Below are 23,248 nucleotides of genomic sequence, written 5' to 3'. Positions count from 1 at the left end.
GCCTTAAGATGACAATCTTTAGGAGCAGCTTGATATCGTGCACACATGCACACACTTAGCATAATATCGGGATGTGAAGCACATAGGTATAACAATGAACCAATCATAGAGCGATAAACCTTTTGATCAACCGGTTCACCATCTTTGGTTAAATCATTATGTCCACTAGTAGGCATGGGTGTAGACATACCTTTGCATTCTTGCATATTGAACTTCTTGAATAAGTCCTTGGTGTACTTTGTTTGAGAGACAAATGTACCTTCCTTAGTTTGCTTGATTTGCAACCTGAGAAAGAATTTGAGTTCACTCATCATAGACATCTCAAACTTCTCTGACATTAGCTTTACAAACTTTTCACTAAAGAGAGGGTTAGTTGAACCAAATATGATATCATCAACATAAATTTGGCATACAAATAGTTCTCCATTAACCCTTTTAGTAAAAAGAGTAGAATCAATTTTACCAATTTCAAAACCACTTGTAGTAAGGAACTTGGTCAAGCATTTATACCATGCTCTAGGATCTTGTTTAAGACCATAAAGAGCTTTGTGAAGTTTGTAAACATGATTTGGTTTCTTAGGATTGATAAAGCCGGGAGGTTGTTTGACATAAACTTCCTCCTCTATTTCACCATTTAGAAAAGCACTTTTAATGTCCATTTGGTACAAGGTGATATTATGGTGATTAGCATAGGCAAGTAAGATGCGAATGGACTCAAGTCTAGCAACGGGAGCATACGTCTCATCATAGTCCATACCTTCGACTTGTGTGTACCCTTGGGCGACGAGACGTGCTTTGTTGCGAACCACTTGTCCATCTTCATCTTGCTTGTTGCGAAACACCCATTTGGTACCAATGATGTTGTGGTTGTTGTTGGGCTTCTCGACCAATGTCCAAACTTGGTTTCTCTCAAAATTATGTAGCTCTTCATGCATAGCGTTTATCCAATCTGGATCTTCCAATGCTTCTTCAACCTTCATAGGTTCAATGCTAGAGATGAATGAATAGTTCTCACAAAAGTTAGCTAAACGAGTTTTTGAGCGAGTGATTCTCCCGGTTTGTATATCATTGAGGATTTGCTCGACGGGATGATCTTTGGCAATTCTTGCTCGAACTCGTGAGAGCTTTTGCTTGGGTCTTCGTTGAACATCTTGTTCTTCTTCTTGGCCTTCTTCATTGTTGACGTCGTCGTTCTCTTGTCGTGGTGGAGAAGGAGGTTGTTGATGTTCATCTTGACGTACTTCCTCATTTTCTTCATCTTGGTGTGTCCCACTTGTGGATGCTTCCATGTCGATTCTTGGTTCACCTTGTCATGAAGTAGAAGCTTCCACTTGGACGGATGAAGTACTCTCCTTCACCTCTGTTGGACGAATTTTGCCAATGGACAAGTCTTGAATTGCTTCTGAAGAGTCTTTGTCTCCTACATCAATTGGCAATTGCTCTACTTGCGAGCCATTAGATTCATCAAACTTCACATCTACCGTATCTTCAACCTTTCGGGTGAAATTGTTGTAGACACGGTAAGTGTGAGAGTTTGAGCCATAACCAAGTAGAAAACCTTCATGAGATTTAGGAGCAAACTTTGAACGACGATGCTTATCAAGAATGTAGAACTTTGAGCCGAATACTCGAAAGTATCCAACTTGGGGTTTGTTACCGGTGAGAAGCTCGTATGCCGTCTTGCCGAGTAGCTTGTGAAGATATAAGCGATTTGTTGCGTGACAAGCTGTCTCAACCGCTTCTGCCCAAAAGTGCTTTGGCGTCTTGTATTCATCAAGCATCGTTCTTGCCATTTCGATGAGCGTCCGGTTCTTCCTCTCAACAACTCCATTTTGTTGAGGTGTGTACGTAGCCGAGAACTCGTGTGAAATCCCTTCTTTGTCAAGAAAGGTGTCCACATTTGCGTTCTTGAACTCCGTTCCGTTGTCACTCCGAACCTTCTTGATCTTCACATCAAACTGATTTTGGGCCTTCCTAGCGAAGTTTCTGAAGATCTTCTGGACCTGCGACTTGTCATTAAGAAAGAGCACCCACGTAAATCTTGAAAAATCATCAACTATAACTAGACCAAAGGAATTTCCACCGAGACTCTTGTAGGCGTTGGGACCAAAAAGATCCATGTGAAGTAGCTCGAGTGGCCTCCTTGTGGTCATGATGTTCTTCACGGGATGTCTTCCTCCAACCTGTTTACCTTCTTGACAAGCACTGCAAAGTCTATCCTTATCAAATATGACATCGTTGACTCCAAGGATATGATTTCCTTTAATAAGCTTGTCAAGGTTTCTCATGCCAACGTGACCTAGTCGTCTATGCCACAACCAACCTTTTGAGGATTTAGCAACAAAGCAAGTTTTAGGTTGTGCCTTTTTAGAGAAATCGACAATGTAAAGATCACCTCTACGCATACCCATAAAGATCACCTCTACGCATACCCGTAAAGACCATTTTATGGTTGTCTCAACGAAATACTTGGCAATCTACCTCAGTAAATAGGACATTCAAACCGAAATCAGCAAGTCTAGATACTGAAAGTAAGTTGTAGCCAAGAGATTCAACGAGCATGACATTTTGAATGGAACTATCATGTGAGATGGCCACCTTACCAAGGCCAACCACTTTACCCTTTGAATTATCACCAAAGGTGACATATTTTCGAGGGCCGTCATTTTCAGCAAGCTCACGAAACATCTCTTCATCTCCGGTCATATGATCAGTACATCCACTATCAAGAACCCATTCCTTTCCTCCTGATTCATATCCCCGAAGATTTGCCATAAGACCAAAATGTCTCATTGCATCATCAAGATCGAAGTCACTATCATCATCATCATAATATTCATGTTCATGATGATCTTGTGACTCATCATTTCCTAGAGAGGGTAATTCATTAGATAAATGATCATCAAAGTGGTCACTTTTATGAATTCTTATAGCTTTGAATATGATATCATTAATGATTCCAACATCTCCTTTAGCATGCTTAAGATTGGTGAGTTCAAATAGACATTTACCAAAACTAGGATCACTATAATTCATCTTACTCAAGGCAATAGATTTATGGAAAATTTCATCCAAAGTTTTCAAGGAATGATCGGGAAATCGTTCCTCAAGAAATTTCCATATAGTATAGGCACAACTTTGAGTAGGCAAACTAGCAATCAAGTTTTTGGGCAATCCTCTAATGATGAGCTCAATAGTTCTAAGATTGCGAATCATGTCAATATCTTCATCTAGGGTAGGATGCAACGGATCAATATGAAGTGCACAAGGGCTAGCAATATACTTGTTCAAATGATATTGATTGAAGATTACAAGCATCTCATTTTTCCACTCATGAAAATACTTTCCATCAAGAATAGGCACTCTATGTCTAAGACTCCCTAGAGTAGACACATCCATCTTCCTCCAATGGTGATTAAACCAAGGCAATGGAGACCAATGCTCTGATACCACTTATAGGATCTAGAAGTAGATGTGTCTAGAGGGGGGGTGATTACACACTTAATGCTAAAGATGCAATTTTTAAGTTTTTTCGGTTTAAGTGGAGTTTAGGCACAATTTCAACACACACAATACATATCAAGCAAGCATGCAAAGAGTATATGAGCAGCGGAATGTAAAGCATGCAACTTGCAAGAATGTAAAGGGAAGGGTTTGGATAGATCAAACGCAATTTGAGACACGGATGTTTTTCCCGTGGTTTGGATAGGTGGTGCTATCCTACATCCACGTTGATGGAGACTTCAACCCACAAAGGGTAACGGTTGCGCGAGTCCACACAGGGCTCCACCCACAAAGGGTAACGGTTGCGAGAGTCCACACAGGGCTCCACCCACGAAGGGTCCACGAAAAAGCAACCACCCACAAAGGGTCCACGAAGAAGCAACCTTGTCTATCCCACCATGGCCATCGCCCACACAGGACTTGCCTCACTAGCGGTAGATCTTCACGAAGTAGGCGATCTCCTTGCCCTTACAAACTCCTTGGTTCAACTCCACAATCTTGTCGGAGGCTCCCAAGTGACACCTAGCCAATCTAGGAGACACCACTCTCCAAGAAGTAACAAATGGTGTGTAGGTAATGAACTCCTTGCTCTTGTGCTTCAAATGATAGTCTCCCCAACACTCAACTCTCTCTCATAGGATTGGATTTGGTGGAAAGAAGATTTGAGTGGAAAGCAACTTGGGAAGGCTAGAGATCAAGATTCATATGGTAGGAATGGAATATCTTGGTCTCAACACATGAGTAGGTGGTTCTCTCTCAGAACATATGAGTTGGAATGGTGTATGCGTTCTAATAGCTCTCCCCCCGAGTGAAGAGGAGGTGGAGGGGTATATATAGCCTCCACACAAAATCCAACCGTTACACACAGTTTTCCAATCTCGGTGGGACCGAATCAACAAACTCGGTCGGACCGAAAAGGTAAACTTAGTGACCGTTAGAGATTTCGGTGGGACCGACTGGATCAACTCGGTGGGACCGATGTGCTAGGGTTAGGGTAAATCCAAAACTCGGTTTGACCGATTACTCAAACTCGGTGGGACCGATTTGGGTAATAAGTGAGACTGAGATTTGGCCAAGCAAAACTCGGTGGAACCGATTGCATATCTCGGTGGGACCGAGAATACTGAAATGGGTAACAGAGAGTTTGCAAGCCCATCTCGGTGAGACCGAGATCCCATCGGTGAGACCGAACTGATTAGGGTTTGGCAGTGGCTTATGACAAGTGAAACTCGGTGGCGCCGGATAGGAAGAATCGGTAGGACCGAGTTTGGCTTAGGGTTTAGGTCATATGTGGAAGTGGGAAAGTAGCTGAGGGTTTTTGGAGCATATCACTAAGCACATGAAGCAAGAGGCTCATTAAGCAACACCTCATCCCTCCTTGATAGTATTGGCTTTTCCTAAAGACTCAATGTGATCTTGGATCACTAAAATGTAAAATGATGAGTCTTGAGCTTGAAGCTTTAGCCAATCCTTTGTCCTTAGCATCTTGAAGGAGTTCCCACAACCTTTAGTCCATGCCACTCCATTGTTGAACTTATCTGAAACATGCTAGATCGAAATGTTAGTCCAACAAGAGATATGTTGTCATCAATTATCAAAACCACCTAGGGAGCACTTGTGCTTTCAGAGGGAGAGTTCCGTCAGCACGATGGTGTGGCGACAGTGATGATGAAGTTACCGGCGCAGGGCTTCGCCTAAGCACTACGGCGATATGACCGAGGTGTGTAACTGTGGAGGGGGGCACCGCACACGGCTAAGAGAAGACTTGATGTGCCTTTGGGGTGCCCCCTCCCACGTATATAAAGGAGGGGAGGAGGAGGCCGTCCCAAGGGGGGCGCGCCAAGGGGGGGGAGTCCTACTTGGACTCCCGGTCTAAGTAGAATTCGCCCCCCTTTCCTATTCCAACTAGGAGAAGGAGGGAAGGAGGAAGAGGGGAGAAGGAATGAGGGGGGCGGCCCCCTCCCCTAGTCCAATTCGGTTTGGGCAGGGGGCGCCCCTCTCACGTGGCCTTTCTCCTCTCCTCCAATAGGGCCCAATAGGCCCAATACTTCTCCGGGGGGGGGGGGTTCTGGTAACCTCCCAGTTCTCCGAAAAAATGCCCGAACCACTCGGAATCATTCCGATGTCCAAATACAACCTTTCAATATATGAACCTTTACCTCTCGACCATTTCGAGACTCCTCGTCATGTCCGCGATCTCATCCGAGACTCCAAACAAACTTTGGTCATCAAATCACATAACTCATAATAAAAATCATCATCAAACGTTAAGCGTGCAGACCCTACGGGTTCGAGAACTATGTAGACATGACCGAGACACATCTTCGGTCAATAACCAATAGTGTAACCTGGATGCTCATATTGGCTCCTACATATTCTTCGAAGATCTTTATCGGTCAAACCACACAACAACATATGTTGTTCCCTTTGTCATCGGTATGTTACTTGCTTGAGATTCGATCGTCAGTATCTTCATACCTAGTTCAATCTCGTTACTGACAAGTCTCTTTACTCATTCTGTAATGCATCATCCAGTGACTAACTCATTAGTCACATTGCTTTCAAGGCTCATAATGATGTGCATTACCGAGAGGGCCCAGAGATACCTCTCCGATACACGGAGTGACAAATCCTAATATCGATTTATGCCAACTCAACAAACACCATCGGAGACACTTGTAGAGCATCTTTATAATCACCCAGTTATGTTGTGACGTTTGATAGCACACAAGGTGTTCCTCTGGTATTCGGGAGTTGCATAATCTCATAGTCAGAGGAACATGTATAAGTCATGAAGAAAGCAATAGCAATAAAACTAAACAATCATTATGCTAAGCTAACGGATGGGCCTTGTCCATCACATCATTCTCTAATGACGTGATGTCGTTCATCAAATGACAACACATGTCTATGGTTAGGAAACTTAACCATCTTTGATTAATGAGCTAGTCAAGTAGAGGCATAGTAGGGACACTCAGTTTTGTCTATGTATTCACACATGTACTAAGTTTCCAGTTAATACAATTCTAGCATGAATAATAAACATTTATCATGATATAAGGAAATATAAATAACAACTTTATTATTGCCTCTAGGGCATATTTCCTTCATCAATATGCTAAGCTAACGGATGGGTCTTGTCCATCACATCATTCTCCTAATGATGTGATCCCGTTCATCAAATGACAACACATGTCTATGGTTAGGAAACTTAACCATCTTTGATTAACGAGCTAGTCTAGTAGAGGCTTACTAGGGACACAATATTTTGTCTATGTATTCACACATGTATCAAGTTTTCGGTTAATACAATTCTAGCATGAATAATAAACATTATCATGATATAAGGAAATATAAAATAACAACTTTATTATTGCCTCTAGGGCATATTTCCTTCATTCTTGACATTGTCTGCACGCTTTAGCTATCCGTTATGCACTGGAGCTTCTGGAGGCGTGCGTTGAATATGCCCAAACCATCTCAGACGATGTTAGACAAGCTTATCTTCAATTGGTGCTACCCAACTCTATCTCGTATACCATCATTCCGGACTCGATCCTTCCTCGTGTGGCCACACATCCATCTCAACAAATGCATCTCCGCTACACCTAACTGTTGAACATGTCGCCTTTTAGTCAGATAACACTCATCGCCATACAAAATTGTGGGTCGAACCGTTGTCCTGTAGAACCTGCCTTTTAGCTTTTGTGGCACCCTCTTATCACAGAGATTGCCAGAAGCTTGGCACCACTTCATCCATCCGGCTTTGATTCGATAATTCACATCTTCATCAATACCCCTATCCTCCCGCAGCATCGACCCCAAAAATCGAAGGGTGTCCTTTTGAGGCACCACCTGCCATCAAGGCTAACCTCCTCCTCCTCACACCTAGTAGTACTGAAACCACACATCATGTACTCAGTTTTAGTTTTACTATAAGTCTAAACACTTTCAATATCAAGGTTTATCTCCATAAATCTAACTTCCTTTTTACCCCCGTCCGACTATCGCCAACTAGCACTATATCATCCGCAAAGAGCATACACCATGAGATATCTCCTTGTATACCCCTCGTGACCTCATCCATCACCAAGGCAAAAAGGTAAGGGCTCAAAGCTAACCCCTGATGCAGTCCTATCTTGACCGGGAAGTCACTAATGTCGACATCACTTGTTCGAACACGTGTCACAATATTATCGTACATGTTCCTTGATGAGGGTAATGTACACGAATATTTTTTGAATCTGTGAGTATTTATAATTTCATGATATTTGTTTTCAAATCTTGCACTTTTTTTAATTCACGATGATTTCTTCACAATGCCCAACTTTTTTGAAATCCTTGATTGTTTTTTTTTGAGACACCTTGATTGTTTCTACAGTAAATATGAACAAACTTAAAACAGAAAAAAAAAACAAGGGGCTTCCCGCTTCCGGCCGCGCATGGGCCCAGCACGCTGAATAGGAGCTCCCTTCGTTAAGCTCTCGTGCCGATCGTCTAAAAAAAAAATCTCTCGTGTCGTCATACGCGCCGTCGTGAAGCCCGGGCACGTGCCCTAGGCGCAGGCGGAAATGGAACAAAGAAACTGATGTAGTCGGCGCTCGGCCGCGTCTGGTGGGGTTTTTGCTCTCCGAGTCCCCAGTCCAAATCCACCATCCTAAACCAGCCCCGTACCTCCACAGCCTCCCTGCGAATCCACCGCCACCGTCCATTCGGCCGCCATCGCGCCTCGGATCCGATGGACACGGGCGCAGATCATCCACGCCACCGCCGGCTCAGGAAGGTCTCCGATCTCCGCACCACCGCCGCCGCATACCCACCCCCGAAACGGGTAAGTACAGCACCCATCCCTGTGATCTCTGTTGAATACATATTTTCCATCGTTACAATCATCTATGCGGCGCAACTCACGGCCAAATGGTGTCAGATAACTGTTTACTTCTGGATTGCTCCGTGTTTGTTGAGCAATACTAGTGCTGTAGATAGAGACAATGCAGTCTGGTGTGTATTCTGCTACTCCCTCCGATCCAGATTAACTGACGCTCCTTTAGCACAATTTTGTGAGCGTCAACTAATTTGGATGGGAGGGAGTAGGGATTTTTTTCTTCCTATTTAATCTCCCAGCTCGTGTTTGAAATTGGGCAGCTAGAACACCTGTTCCTCTCCACCTTTTGCAGCAGAATGGAATACCGATGTAGTATAGTACATATATGCTCTTAAATTTGTTGCGTCTGGTCCTGTCATTACTAGTCCCAGATGCGTGCCTTGGTGAGCTGCCCCTACGGGGCTGCGGCTGGGTTGTCTTGCCTGGTTTGGCCATGCCTTGTGTCTGCAGATTTGGCTGGTTCGGCCATGTGTAATTAGCCAGCACCAACAGAGGCCCAAATCCTGCAGTCATGGATAAAGTCTAATTAGGCATGCACAATTACGTACTCCCTCCGTTCCATATTACTTGTCGCTGATTTAGTACAAAGTTGTACTAAATCAGCAATGAGTAATATGGAACGGAGGGAGTACATATTAACATCGAATTACTGGGTGAACCACACAACAACAATTGTGACATGATCAATCCCTAAAACTTGTTCGGAGACTGTGACCATCCTTTAAGGCAGGAAACTATTGATGATACAATAAAAAAAATGCAATTACATGATTTGATTGGGTAAAAAGTTCAGAAGATGAATGTTATTGTCTCATGCTTCCACCTCTGTCTACAAACATAAGGACCTATGCATTCAGAATTACAATGATGACTATGGCCTATACGATGGCTCCGACGATACATTGCAGCAGCTCCTCTCAGTCAAATGGGTCGATGCCATGAGTGTCAACCAGTGCAGATGCAGCAAAAGACAAAGAAGCAAGTAAACATAAAGCCTGGCCGGAACTTCTGTCGAGCTGCTCGTTGCAGAGAAATTCGCCTAACCTGTTTAGAAAGCATTTACCAGAAGTTACAACTAGAGGAAGGCGGTAGAGAGGAATATCTGCATTACAGTAGTATTTAGAGATTCCTTTCATATGCATGTTCCAGAAAAGTACAGTGTAGGATGACATAATATTTTTGTCTACATGAACACTCTCCAGCCTGAGGTCAGTATGTGCATTCCTCGGGCACCAGATCAACACATTAATTCCAGTTAATTGAAGTTTGTACTGGATTCTGTTGATTCTAGACAAGGAGCTGCAAATCACACGGAAAATTTAGTGAATTAATTAGCTCATTTGAGTGAAGCACAAATAATGCATGCGCAGCAGCCCATTAAAAAAATACAAAAGTAATGTACGCACTTATGTGGCTGGCTGCCCTCCTCTCCTAAAGTTTCTACACATCTCCAATACTCCATCCATGATTTTTTATCTTGTCAACATAGCCGTACAGCATAGTCCTTCCTTAATCTCTCTTGTTCTTCACTAACTGCAGCAAGTTGGCTGCAGAGAGAAAAGTAAAGCATACCCACATCAATTCTTGACAACAGAAGGATGAAAACAGCATGTCACTCATAATGCTTAGCCTAAGTTAGACTGGAAGTTTTATTTTTTGTACACAAATAATTAACGATGTCAAATCCACAGCATAGACCCGCATAAGACCTTAAATCTTCCAATGCTCAAGATTACTTCACAAAAATAGAAAAAAAGGGCAGCCCGGTGCATGTAGCTCCCGCTTGCGCAGGGTCCGGGGAAGGGTCCGACCATTTTGGGTGTATTGTATGCAGCCTTTCCCTACATTTCTGAGGCTGTTTCCAGGACTTGAACCCATGACCTCATGGTCACAAGGCAGCAGCTGTACCACTCCACCAAGGCTCCCCTTCTACTTCACAAAAAATAGACACAGAAACAATTTGAAAATAGCAGCTAATTACCAAGTGCATAGAATGAACACATGCATTATTTCTTTTGCTTACATTCTTAACAATCACAATGAAAGGGCTATGATTTTTTTTTTGAAACTGGGCATTACAATCCTGCCTGACATGCTGTCTGCCTAAGCATTCTAAGCATCCATAGAGGTAGGAAACGGGGGAATGGAAATTCATCTTCACATATGCAGTCCATGTATATATAGAAATATTCCAGTAGCACTCCTACTGTAATATTTCCCAAACATTTTGCAGATGACTAAAATTATGTGTCATGCAATTACATTTTCGGAATGTAGTAAAACACCTATTGCATGTCAACAATGTAAATACAATGAAATGATTAGTTTTCAGAATCCCACGTTCAAACATAGCAGAACAAAAATACCTTCTGCCTCCCTGCAAAAGCATGCATATGCAGAGCAATGTGGATGCTCATCCATTTCTATTTGTGTAGGCTAGCATATGAATTCTGGCACAAATGGCAGTAGGTAACAATTAGAGGATCACAAAAATGCTTCCTAATCAATAACACTGAGGTGACAGTTGTTAAGCATGTTTTTGGAAAAATAACACACAAAAAGCCTACAAATAAGGAAACCTTGACTGGCATGCCTAATTTCTGAAACGTAATAAAAATCACAGAGTGTGGAACCGGGGATACAAAAATACAAATCAAAAGTTGATCTGGGTGCCTACCTTTTACTAAGAGCATATTTAGACTGGAGTATGGAACTCATGTAGCAGGAGCTGCTTGCCTACTAATTGCGTTGAGACAAATTACATTCAAGGAACCTTCCTCTCACTAATTCTCATGTGTACAAGACAATGTGATGACGGGTACTCAAAGTAGAAAAATGCTTCTTCCAGAGCATTCGTTGCAAATTGTGAATTTCTTGTCCCTGAAAACAGGATCAAAGATCTGAACGAAGCTACCTAATCCTAGAAAGCAGGCGGCAGGTCCTAATTGTACAAACAGACTCTGCTCCTAGATCCCCCAAACAAAATCGATTTCTCCATACCAAAATCGTACACACCCACGACCATGTTCTAATGATCAATATACACGACCAAGCTGGAGATGCCGGGATGTTCGAGGTCCGCGCTGGCCAAAGATGCAGTGTCACCCGAGGCGACGGAGGAGTGGGATGCTGCACTGGCGTCCATGGAGCTGTCGCCCCGGGAACTGTCGCGTTTAGGTTAGCTGCGGGGCCGTGCACGTTGGCGGAACGACAAGGCGGTGCTGGGAGGCGAAGGAGGGACGCGAGACGGAGTTGCGTTGGTGGAGGGCGGTGTGGGAGAAGGTCGGCGGCAGTCGGGAATGGAGGCAGCGGCAGCGGCTCACTTGTGAGGGAGGCGTTGTGGGGGGGGGGGGGGAGGCGATGGAGGGGACGAGGCGGGCGTATGTAAGGATAGGCGTGGTGGGAAATGGGTCGTGGTGGGCCCTCCAACCGAGTGTTTCAGGGTTATAATGAGGCTTTGGAGGCCCGCACCGGAGGCAGCATGCACCCTTGGCTTGGAGCGTATCCTCTCGAGCAGGACTTCTCTCGGAGGATTTAGGTTGTTTAGGTGGAGCCACTCATTCATGTGTTTTGCTTGTTCATGCACTGAAGTTTACTAGGAATGTTGTTAATGCTTACTTTTAAGGCAAGTTGTCCAGTTATCTGCTTAAGTTATTTGGAATTCCCTGATTGCTATTTCATTTATTTCTCACCAAAACAAAACTAGATCCGTTCGGGCGAGGAGCACAACAGTTGCCGCGAGGACAAGATCAGCAGCTTACCTAACGAGATATTAATCTTGATCATTGACAAGCTAGATGCACGGACAGCGACAGCCACCACTATCCTTTCGAAGCAATGGCGGGATCTCTATACACACTCGCACATAGGTTATGACCTTACGGTTGATGACATTCTCCCTCCACGGTACCACAGACTGAAGCAAATTGTGGTGGAGGCTAAGGCAAGGTATGAGGCAGAGAAGAATGCACTGAAGTCGGACGGCAGTTATGCTTCTAGAGACTGGTTATATTCCTTCAAAGACTGGAGGTGGAAAGTCTGTCAGCTAACACCCATCCTGCAACGTTATGAGCGTTGGGCCATGCGACGCTATGTTAAACGGGTGAATGCATTCCTTCTGGCCCCCGACAACGTTCAGCAACGTTCTATCCAGAAGCTGAGGCTTCAAGCCTGTGGGAGGAGCGATTTCACAGATCAATGGATCACGGAAGCGATTGGCAGATGGGGCGTTGAAGAATTGGAGCTTGTCATTGACAACTCTTCCTGGCGCTATGACTTCCGGCTGTTGGATGGATGCAAGAATGTGCGACTGAAACGGCTTGTGCTATCCAATTGTTATCATCGTTTTGCACCCGCCCCCTTGACGTTTCAGAGCCTCACATCACTTACTCTGTGCAAAGAAAGTTTACGCATGCTACATGTTCTTGATATTCTGGGAAACTGCGGGCAGCTGGTGGATTTGAGGCTGAAAGATTCTGGCTGTCGCCAACCTGCTTTTAATATCGTTATTCCCAACTCACAGTTAAAGAGTCTGCAATTGGACAACTACAACACTGTGAGTGTCCATCTGGCTTTGGTGCCTTGTCTTGAAACATTTGCTTGTCGTGGTCAGCCAACTATAATACGCTATGGCGATGTGCCTCGACTTAGGCATGTGAGTCTGAACTTCTTGCAAACTGGAGATAATGGCAAGGATGATTCCTCTGGTAGCAACAGGACATATCAACTAAGCAAATTCTTTACAGGGGCACCGCCATCTCTAGAGTACCTTGTTCTGCAGTTAAGAGGGCGTCAGGTGAGTAGCTTTTTCTGAAATGATCCTTTTTTCTATTGGTCATAACGTCGCATCGCTACATAAGACAGTGCTAAATTATCACTTCATATATGCAGATGTGGATCGAACCAACCGCCATTCCTGTCCGGCTCAATCATCTCAATAAACTATTCATTGCAAACGTGCCAATGAACTGGGATACAATCTGGATTCTCTGCCTAGTTGGTGCCGCACCTGCCTTGGAGTCGCTCCATGTTCATGTACGTTCATCCTACGATTTTGTCAAGCACTGCACCTTTTTTTGTTTCTGGGAGATTCCTGAAACTCTGAAATCTGAATGCAGTTTGACAACAACTCGGAGAAGGCGAGTGCCGCAGGATCACTAGATGTGCAGGTGGAACACCATCCGTACCACCATCACCTGAAAGAACTCGTGGTCATTGGCTTCAACGGGGCGGTGTGGCAGACTGGCTTTGTGAAGCAGATCATCCAGGCATCGCCGATGCTGGAGCGCGCCCACCTGCTGGACGGGCACGTCGTGGAGGACGAAGATCGGGAGCTCGTTGGCCTGGAGATAGTCCGGCGCCGCCGGGAGTGGCACGAGTGTGAGAGATCGGAGGTGCTCAGAGTCCTGGCAGACGGGATCAGTTCGCCGCATCTTGAAATAGTTTTGGAATGACTTTTGGTAAAAGTCTGCTGTGCCGGTAGCCCCCTTCCGTTTGTAGGGCTTGTAGCTGTATGCCAGTGCCCAATGATTATCTCATGCTGGCTCTAAAGATAGAATAACATGTGTTTGTATGTGGTATCTTGTTCCTTACTTTTGCTTGATTATCCAAAGGACGGATGCAGCTAGCTGTTGAGATGATTGATCACCGTACAATCTCCAGCACTAGCTACCGTGTGGTATTTACTTGCCGACCACCAGCTTCGACTTAGAGGTGCGTACGCGTGAATTTCGTTCTCGATTGAGATTAGTATCTTAGATTGTACGGAGATTGGCAGTAGGAGTAGCACGGTGTTTTGCGATTTTCTTCCCGGATACGGATTGCATTGTTTACAAGAGAAGGCAAGGGAGGGCGGAAGGAATCAGTGTTGTCTTCTTCTAGTAGTACTAGTAAGTTTGCACGTGCAACGCACATCTCGACCAATAATCTTTTCAATGATGATACATCTACTACAAATCGCACACATTTAATAAAGATCGAATGGAAAACTCAAGGAGCTTGAAAATAAGAGCCACCATATACGACTCGCTAAGATAATTTCAGTTGGCTAACAATAAAAAGGAGTAGTACCCGGTACTAGATCAATGGAGAGTATAAGGTCTATTGCCCATAGAACAGTCTATGAGCAGAAAATAAATGTGACATGAATGGATAAAAAATGATACAAAATAGAACCACAAATAAACGGAGCATAAATATAGAGAAAATGGAACATAATGTACTGGACAACAATGCCCGACCATGTTATGATTTTTTTAGAGTAACTTAAAACTTGATTGTGAGAGATTACATATTTCAAGTCAATATAATGCGTAAATATACGTTGGAAAGGGAATATAACAAACAAATTGTACAACACTATCTTGTCTCCACTGAAATATCTTAACCGAGATTATAGTTCTCTCTTTTCTTCATCGAGATTCATCACTGAAAAGGTATTCAAATTGGTCATTTTTCTTTTCTTTTTGAAGTGTAAAAAAAGAGCAATAATACTTCTGCAGTAAATCACTAAAGAGGAAAGACGTGTAAGAAAAGGACAACAAAAAAAAACCAAGATTACATTCATTATATGACATGGTACCATACTTTCCGAGGTAGGAGAAATTTCATAAGCTAATGAGCTGAAACTATAGGTACTGATTGAAATAAAATGTGCCTAATACAGCAACCCTAAATTTGGCCAACATGAAGATTTGTACACAAGGCCCACACTCCTTTCTGGAAAACGGGAAAGCCTCAATTCATCTAAACAAATAGGCAAGTCTCGCATCTACAACCAATCCTAGCAAATAGATAGCCAAGTTAGCTGAATGTAAACAACAGATAGGGGAAGACTTGTATGAAAACTAAGTTCATGTAAACAAAATGACAAAATCTAGAGGTTTTGGGCACTTCTACCAAAGCCAAGACACCACTGGCATCCAACTTGAACAAACTGTATCGTTCGTGTATAGAAAAATCTAATCTTCATTGACAAGAAAAGGTAGCATTCAAGCATACGAAACCTCCCGAAGAACAAGATACATAATTGTATGTCATCATCTGACTGAACTCATCCTACAAAGCACAGAAAATAAATAAACATAACATATGGTTTCATGAAAATGACAGTTGATAGTACTACCATAGATAGAGGACCAAATTATTAAATTATGGAAGTTCATTCGTGCGCAGATAGACTGACCACAAAAGATTTTATGTGTCCGAAAAATATGGACAGTAGCTGCCAAGATAAAGGGAAGCCAAAAATTGATGACATGCACCTTCATAAGAATCTGCATATGTACAACACTCCCAGAAGTCTGGAAAATCTAGCATGTCATTAGCCTTGAAATGATTGTAACTGCATCAAACTGAAATACAGTTGCAACCACAGAATATTCCAAGAATTAAGTCAATACACTGTGCCACTGTTAAAGAAAAAGTTTACCAGTATAAGAATAACACACATTTTGTAACCTGGTATAAGAAGACCTTGTGGTAAAATGATAAGAGAAAAAACAAGCACCTTATATTTTCCTTGGAAACAAATATATCTTGTGTAGAACTTCATCACATGGTCTATCTTTTCTCATAAAGATGGTAATAGGTTTGCGGCAATATGTTTGGCGACAACTACTTTCACCATCTATGTGGTCTCAGAGTAGTTTATCCTACAAGAAAGGAGAACGCATGATGAGAGATTACAATCATGTATGCTGCACAAAAACAAAAAGAGAGGTTACAATCAGTTCATAGCCCATCTATGTGGTCACGCAAGTTATGCTACAGAACTGCACAAAGTATTCTTTAATTTGGTGTTACAATATATATATATATATATATATATATATATATATATATATATATATATATCATCCAAAATACATTTACTAAAAACAGGCCAGCGCAATTCTTTTACTTGAAACGTCATAATATGTAATTGCATGTTTCAAACAAACATATTAACATAATCTTACCCATTAGCAAGGCTCCAACAACTGGATCGAATAGAAAAAAAGTAGTAAAATACATTTGTTTAGAAGGCTCATCATCCTTCTAAGATATTGGCAATGGCAGCATGTTATATTCCCTCCTGATATATGGTTACTCTGGACGCAGCTTCGGTGGCTTAAAAGCACCTGCCTTTGGGTCACTGACATGTGGGCCAGCCATCCGTTGGGCCCACATGTCGTATACACAAAGGCAGATGCCTTAAGGCATCGAAGCATGATCCAGTTGCTCTGTAAGAAAGATAGAATCAAAGTCAATTGTATGAATCCAGGAGATTATGATTAATCTATATATATATATATATATATATATATATATATATATATATATGTATGTATTTAGGAAAATAGTGAAGGGACCCGAGCGCCCCAATCTACATGCCCGTCACGGACAGACTCTACGGCCTGGATTTCGACACCTTCGAGATGCTCCATCCACTTCCGCCGCTCGTCGACCCCAACTGCGGCATCGATGTGCCCAAGTGGCGGCCGTGGCGCCGCCTCCCGCCGCCACCTTTCAAGCGCGAGCACGTTACCTCCCACGTTGTGCACCATGACGGACAGACCATCTTCATCAGCGTCGACGACAAGACCGGCGCCACGTTCAGCTTCGATACCACGGCGAGCTCCCCACGTTGGATGCGCAGCGGCAGCTGGAAGCTGCCCTTCAAGGGCCCTGCACACTATGACGGTGACTTGGACGGAGTGTTTGACAAAAAAAACTATCACAATTGGGGTTCGCGTCCCACAGAACTACCACTTTTTAAAAAATGACTGATAACTACCAAAAAATTGAAATCTTGTGACTAAAAACTACCACTTCCGAAAAATAGCTAGTTTAGAAGATTTAAACGTATTTATGACATGCGGGGCTCGTCTGTCAGGGCTGACGTGACGGGAAAGTCAACTCCGTTTATTTTTTACCGTTAAGTTGACCGTTATGACAGGTGGGCCCCACACGTCAGTATCTATCTTCTTCTTCCTCCTCCTATATCTCTCTTAGGCATTTCAACAAACACCTCGTCGGCAAGCACTGTTGTTGTCCAGGTCGCACACCTAGGGGCTGCCGAAGTCGACGATGATGGAGGCAGCACCGCAGCAGGCGCGAGACGGCGAGTCGTCCACCAGGCGTCCTGCAGCCTTCCTGCTCATCCCGTTCCTCTCGCGCGCCAGCCCGAGGAGATCCCCGTCATGACCCCGTCACCTCCTCATCTCCAGCAGCCGACCTCCTCAGCTCCTCCGACCCTTCAGGAACCCTCTCCGGCGAGCTCCGTTGACCAGCGCCACCAGGCCATGCCTCCTCCCTCATCCCTCTGTTTCTCCTTCCCTCCTCTCTCCATCTCTCTCTCTCTCTCTGACCTCCCCGCTCTTCTCCTCTTGTCCTGGACAGGAGCAACGGCGCCATGGCCGCCGCCCGTGCAAGTCCCTCCGCCGCCGGGATCTGCTCGCCTCTCCGCCTCCTGCCGCCCCCGTTGCCATTGGACTGCGCCGCTGCAGGCGGGTGCAGTGCGAGGCAGAGCCGACCCGGAGCTGGTTCACCCGGCGCTCGTGTTGAGGTCCGACGTGGTGTAAAGCGAGCATGCAGCCGGAGCTCCCCTGCTTCCGTCTCATGCACAAGAGGTGTTTGTTGAAATGCCAAAGAGAGAGGAGGGGAGGAAGAAGAAGGTTGAGGATGACGTGTGGGTCCCATCTGTCATAACGGTTAACTTGACGATCAAAATACACAGAGTTGACTTTTCCTCCATGTCAGTCCTGACAGACGGGTCCCACATGTCATAAACACATTTAAATCTTCTAAACTGGCTATTTTTCGAAAGTGGTAGTTTTTAGTCACGAGATTTCAATTTTTTGATAGTTATTAGTCACTTTTTTAAAAGTGATAGTTCTGTGGGACGCGAACCTCAATTATGATAGTTTTTTTTATCAAACACTCAACTTGGACGCCTGGGTTGGCCTCGCCCGAGACCCGGACATGCTCGGCCACCTCTGCTCTCGTGACGTGCCGTCTACTGATGATGACAACGGCTGTACACAGCCCCCGGCCTGGAAGCTCAGCAAGGAGAAGCTCTTCTGTGAGGACCTAGACGAGAAGCACATCGGCGCGGCCCTTGTTTGCCTGGGCACGGGCTGTAGAAGCAAGTTCTGTCTCGTGCAGTGTCTCTCCATGGACGACCGTCAGGAGGGCGTGTACAAGGAGTACCTGCCCGAGCTCGAGCGCTACCTGCTTCGACTGACCACGTTCTCGCTGGTGTATGACAAGAGTGGTGACCTGCGCACCGCTGCGCTCCGCCGCGTTCGATCCTTTGAACTGCCCAAGCCAGTGAGGGAATACTCTGCCTTCTTGGTGGATCCTGTGGCATTCTGGATGTAAACCAACAGCTTCTGTCTTCGTCAATGCTACTCTTTGGCTAAGTGGGCAGTGAAGCCTTGGTTAATATGGGGGCACAGTATCATTGATTTCTCACTCAGGTGTTAATTGCAGATATTCAGATTTTGCTTTGTACAATGCAGCTCATACATTCAGGTTTTGGAGTAGCAGACTATGGTCGGCGGATGTGCCTGGCTTTTTCTCTTCCTTTTAGATGAGCGTGACTTTATTTTTTGACTGTATTCAACATGATTATCTCTGATGGATAAATGAGCAACTGCCCGATTCTCCAAAAAATAAGTGCAGCTACTCTTGTTTACATTTTGTTTCTGGCTGCTGAAGTCGGTTAAATTGCTACATTTCTCTACATTATTATTATATTTTCTTCCATGTTGAGTGTGAGGTTTGCATGGACAAGAGAATTTTTAGGTAGAGTATTTTCCGTGCTGAACCTAGCTGTACTATGGGTACAGTTGCATACTGGGTCATCTACTGATCAGGATTACAGAACAAAGAGCTTCTGTCGTAGATGGCTGCTTTAGGGCCTGTTCGGATGTCCTCTAGCCCCATGCTTCGCAAAATTCTGAAGCGGGAGTGGAGCCGAACGGAATAGGCCCGAGAAGCTGGCTTCGGGAAGCTCAGCCCGATCGCAGTGTAAAAATTCGAAGCTCGAAAAGCCCAGCTCCACGAAAAGCAAAATAAAAAGTTGCCGAATATTACGATGGAAGTGTCACCGTCAAGTGAAGCCGAGGGAATCGGTACGCTCGCCAAAACAGATCGCTGGTCGTTCCCTCGATGGAATCGGTACAGGGGCTCGTTCCCTGGATGTCTAGTCTAAACTGGACTGCCTCTAACGGCCCAAACTAGAGCCCAACAAGGCTAGCAGCCTCCCCAGCGGGCCAAATCGCTGGGAGAAGCTACCACGTGCAGAACACTTCGCTGATCACTATGTGGAGTACTATTCTCCCTATGTTTCCTATTTGACGCTTCAGGCGTCCACTAGTATGCAATTTGCAAACGGGCGCACGGACCATCTCTGTGCCAGGCCGGCCCATCTCCCCTTATTTTCTGTTTTTTAAAACGCCAAAAAGTGATCCCGCGGTGAATCGAACCAGCGATCTCTGAACCTAGCTGTATTATTGGTACATACAGTTGCATACTGGATCTCCTAGTGATCAATATTACAGGAAAAAGAGCTTCTATCATAGTTTCTGTCATGGCTGCTTTGCTACTCTCTCTCTGTTCAGATGGGCGTTTTCTATTTGGTGTTTTAGGCGCCTGTTGGTATGCGATTTGCAAACGGGCGCACACACCACAGCCGGCCCATCTTTCCTTCTTTTTTGCTTTTTAAAATGCAAAAGAAGTGACCCTGCGCCGAATTGAACCGGCGATCTTTGAACCTAGCTGTATTATTGGTATAGTTGCATACTGGATCTATTACTGATCAGGATTACGGAAAAAAGAACTTTTGTCGTCGTTTCTGTCGTAGATGGCTGCTTTGCTACTCTCTCCGTTTAGATGGGTGTTTCCTATTTGGCGCTTCAAGCGCCCATTAGTATGCAATTGCAAACGGATTCTTTTTTGAAACTATGATGATTTTTATAGCAAATTCGGAAACTATACGGCCTAATGCATAAAAATCGAAACTATGACCTCGTTGGTCTTCTGTTGACCGAAGAGGGACTTTTCGGCCTACCGTTGGCCGAAGTGGGCTCTTCAGCCTCCCTTTGGCCGGAGGGTGCCCAGCTGGTCCGAAGAGCACTTTTCGGCTTCCCGTTGGCCGAAAAGTGTCAGGGGCACAAAACGTAATTAAGATGGCCTCAAATGAAAAAGTTATCAACATGAAAAGTCTTCGTCTCGTCGAAACGGTTGATTTTGATATAAAAATCGTCTTAATCCGACGTCATATGCAACCTGTAGAGCCAAAACAAGGTCAGGGACAGACCGAATGGATGTCAGAAAATTTGTCACGGGACACCCGGTGCACTCGGTGAGACCGTGTGGAATCCAGAAGAGTACACAAGTTTGATCACGTTCACTCCGTGAGACCGAACCAAACCACTCGGAGGCTCCAAAAAATTGCCAAAGATTTTTGAATGGATTTTTAGTCCTTTTATTGTACGGGAAGTCTAGCCGCCTCATAAATCGATGTGGGCATTGTTTTTCTACACCGGGAAGACACATGCCGGCATTGAAGAAATGTCACTGTTGCGATGGCAGGAATTGAGACGAAAACTTTCGGCGGTGGCGTCATCCACCATGCAAAGTAGAGGCAATGGTCACCTCTCAGGCCTGTCACCGTGCACCCTCGATGCCGGGGGTGATGCACACAAAAACGTCACCGTGTACCCTCGAGGCTGGGGTGATGCACCGTAGCTCACGTCGAAGGAGACCCGGCCGGAAGCGCGGTACGCAAGCAGTCTTCCCAGTGCAGACGAACAATTTTCCGGATAAAAAATCCTAACTTTAACTCGGACAGGAATCTTTGGTAATTTTTCGGATCCATTCGGAGCCTCCGAGTGGTTTGGCTCGGTCTCACAAAGTGAACATGACTGAACTTGTGTACTTTTCTCTATTTCACACGGTCTCACCGAGTGCACCGGGTGTCCCGTGACAAATTTTCTCACATCCATTCAGTCTGTCCGAAGTAACTCTGCAGCTTCTGCCCCTGACCTTGTTTTGGCTCTATAGGTTTCATACGAGCTCGGATTAAGACGATTTTTATATCAAAATCAACCGTTTCGACGAGACGAAGATTTTTCATGTTGATAACTTTTTCATTTGAGGCCATCTTAATTACGTTTTGTGCCCCTGACACTTTTCGGCCAAGGCTGAAGAACCCACTTCGGTCAACGGTAGGCCAAAAAGTCCCTCTTCGGCCAACTAAAGGCCGATGGGGTCATAGTTTCGATTTTTATGCATTAGGCCGTATAGTTTTCGAATTTGCTATAAAAATCATCATAGTTTCAAAAAAAACTTGCAAACGGGCACACACACCACCTTCGCGCTGGACTGGCCCGTCTTCCTTTTTTTTAAACACAAAAAAGTGATCCCGCGATGAATCAAACTAGCGATCTCTGGCATCAAGATACGCGGCAGTAACCACCACGTTACCTAGCACAATCTGATAACTAACATCTTTTTCCAACTTTTCTTCCTTTTTTTCTTCTTCCTGGTTTGATGATTTTTTTTTCCAAATTCATGAACTTTTTCGTCAAATCTGAACTTTTTTTCTCAAAATTGATGATTTTTATTCAATTCAGTGAAAATTTTCAAATTCAATGAACTTTTTCAAAATTTTGGACTTTTATTTTTCAAAATCCATGAACGTGTTTTCAATTTTGATGATCTTTTTTCCAAAATCGATGAACATTTGTTTTAAATTTGATGAACATTTTTTCAAATTCAATGAACTTTTTTCAAATTCATGAATCCTTTTTAAAAATCCCTGAACATATTTGAATTCACATTTTTTTCGTTTTTGTGAATTTTTCATTTTTTAAATGCATTTGAGCGAACCATGAGGGAATAAAATGTGAAATCTACATGGGCCGGCCCACCAGCATAGGCACATGGGCGCCAGGGAGCTTCCCTGGCACCTGAAGCGAGGAATAGGAGCACCCGTCCAGGTGTATAGGTCGTATATTGGAAATCAGATACACCCGTGCAGCCCAATGCTCCAAATGACCCACACTATTTATCTTCTCCGTTGCCATGTACGGCCACCAAATAAACGCTTATATCCTAAAAAGCTAAGAAACCCTTCTGCTGCAGGTCATTGATGATTGACGCTTCACTACCTCTCCCCACAATCTCCACAAGAAATTGATGGATTCCCGTTTAAATTCAGTGCTCCACCTAAACTCATTTTGTTCCCATCATCCTCCATACTGGACGTCTGCCATATCGCTCATACCGCTACCACGGGTGAGCAACTCCCTCCCCAGTCCTCCTCAACATCCCTATGATATATTGCCGGTTGATCACAATTTTGGACTTCCTCGGGTACTGGACGAATTGGATGTCCGGGCCACCATTTTTGTTGTTCTTCCCCTGCTGCATACACAGGCACCTCGGATTTATGCCTCCTATAGGTAATAGTGACCTAAAACGTCTTATAAAACTTTGCAGAGGGAGTAGTAAATATTGTTGCCATCTATTGCTAATTCTGATTTTGTGTGTGCTTGATTAGTATATGAATTTAACTGTTATTTCTGAATTTGTATGCTTGATTTATTCTGCTCATGACTTATAATGTTTGAATAACAAATCTAGACTTCATCAAGCGCTGCACGATTTGGACAGCCGAGTAGTCATCTTGGTTCTTCTACCCTCGCTGCATACCCAGGCACCTCATCTATAGGTAGATATTGTACCCATCCATCACTAATTCTGAATCTTGGTGTGCTTGAGTACTATATTTGAATTTAATTTTACTAGATTAAATACATAGCTGTGCATTTTATGCTATTTTCCATGTTATAATTTTTTGTTTATCCA

General features: G+C 44.1%; 1 protein-coding gene across 1 annotated transcript; it reads left to right on the top strand.

The window, feature by feature from the left end:
• Positions 1 to 8,000: 8,000 nt before the first annotated feature.
• On the top strand, positions 8,001 to 14,079 carry LOC125508770 (uncharacterized). Its single transcript, XM_048673562.2, has 4 exons — positions 8,001 to 8,335; positions 12,096 to 13,184; positions 13,280 to 13,423; positions 13,507 to 14,079. The coding sequence occupies exons 1-4, from the start codon at positions 8,243 to 8,245 to the stop codon at positions 13,840 to 13,842; spliced, it is 1,662 nt and encodes a 553-aa protein (XP_048529519.1). The 5' UTR covers positions 8,001 to 8,242; the 3' UTR covers positions 13,843 to 14,079.
• Positions 14,080 to 23,248: the final 9,169 nt, after the last annotated feature.

This window comes from Triticum urartu, chromosome 5A (assembly GCF_056163025.1).
Source record: "Triticum urartu cultivar PI428250 chromosome 5A, HENAU_Tu73, whole genome shotgun sequence".
NCBI classification, from domain to species: Eukaryota; Viridiplantae; Streptophyta; class Magnoliopsida; order Poales; family Poaceae; genus Triticum; species Triticum urartu.
This window is presented reverse-complemented; position numbering and strand designations above follow the sequence as displayed.

Bases quoted from the DNA above. Each gene is read 5' to 3' on its own strand.
- LOC125508770 (XM_048673562.2), top strand. From the start codon at position 8,243: ATGGACACGGGCGCAGATCATCCACGCCACCGCCGGCTCAGGAAGGTC. The intron at 13,185-13,279 runs GTGAGTAGCTTT...TCATATATGCAG, and splicing joins TGCAGTTAAGAGGGCGTCAG to ATGTGGATCGAACCAACCGC. The intron at 13,424-13,506 runs GTACGTTCATCC...ATCTGAATGCAG, and splicing joins TGGAGTCGCTCCATGTTCAT to TTTGACAACAACTCGGAGAA.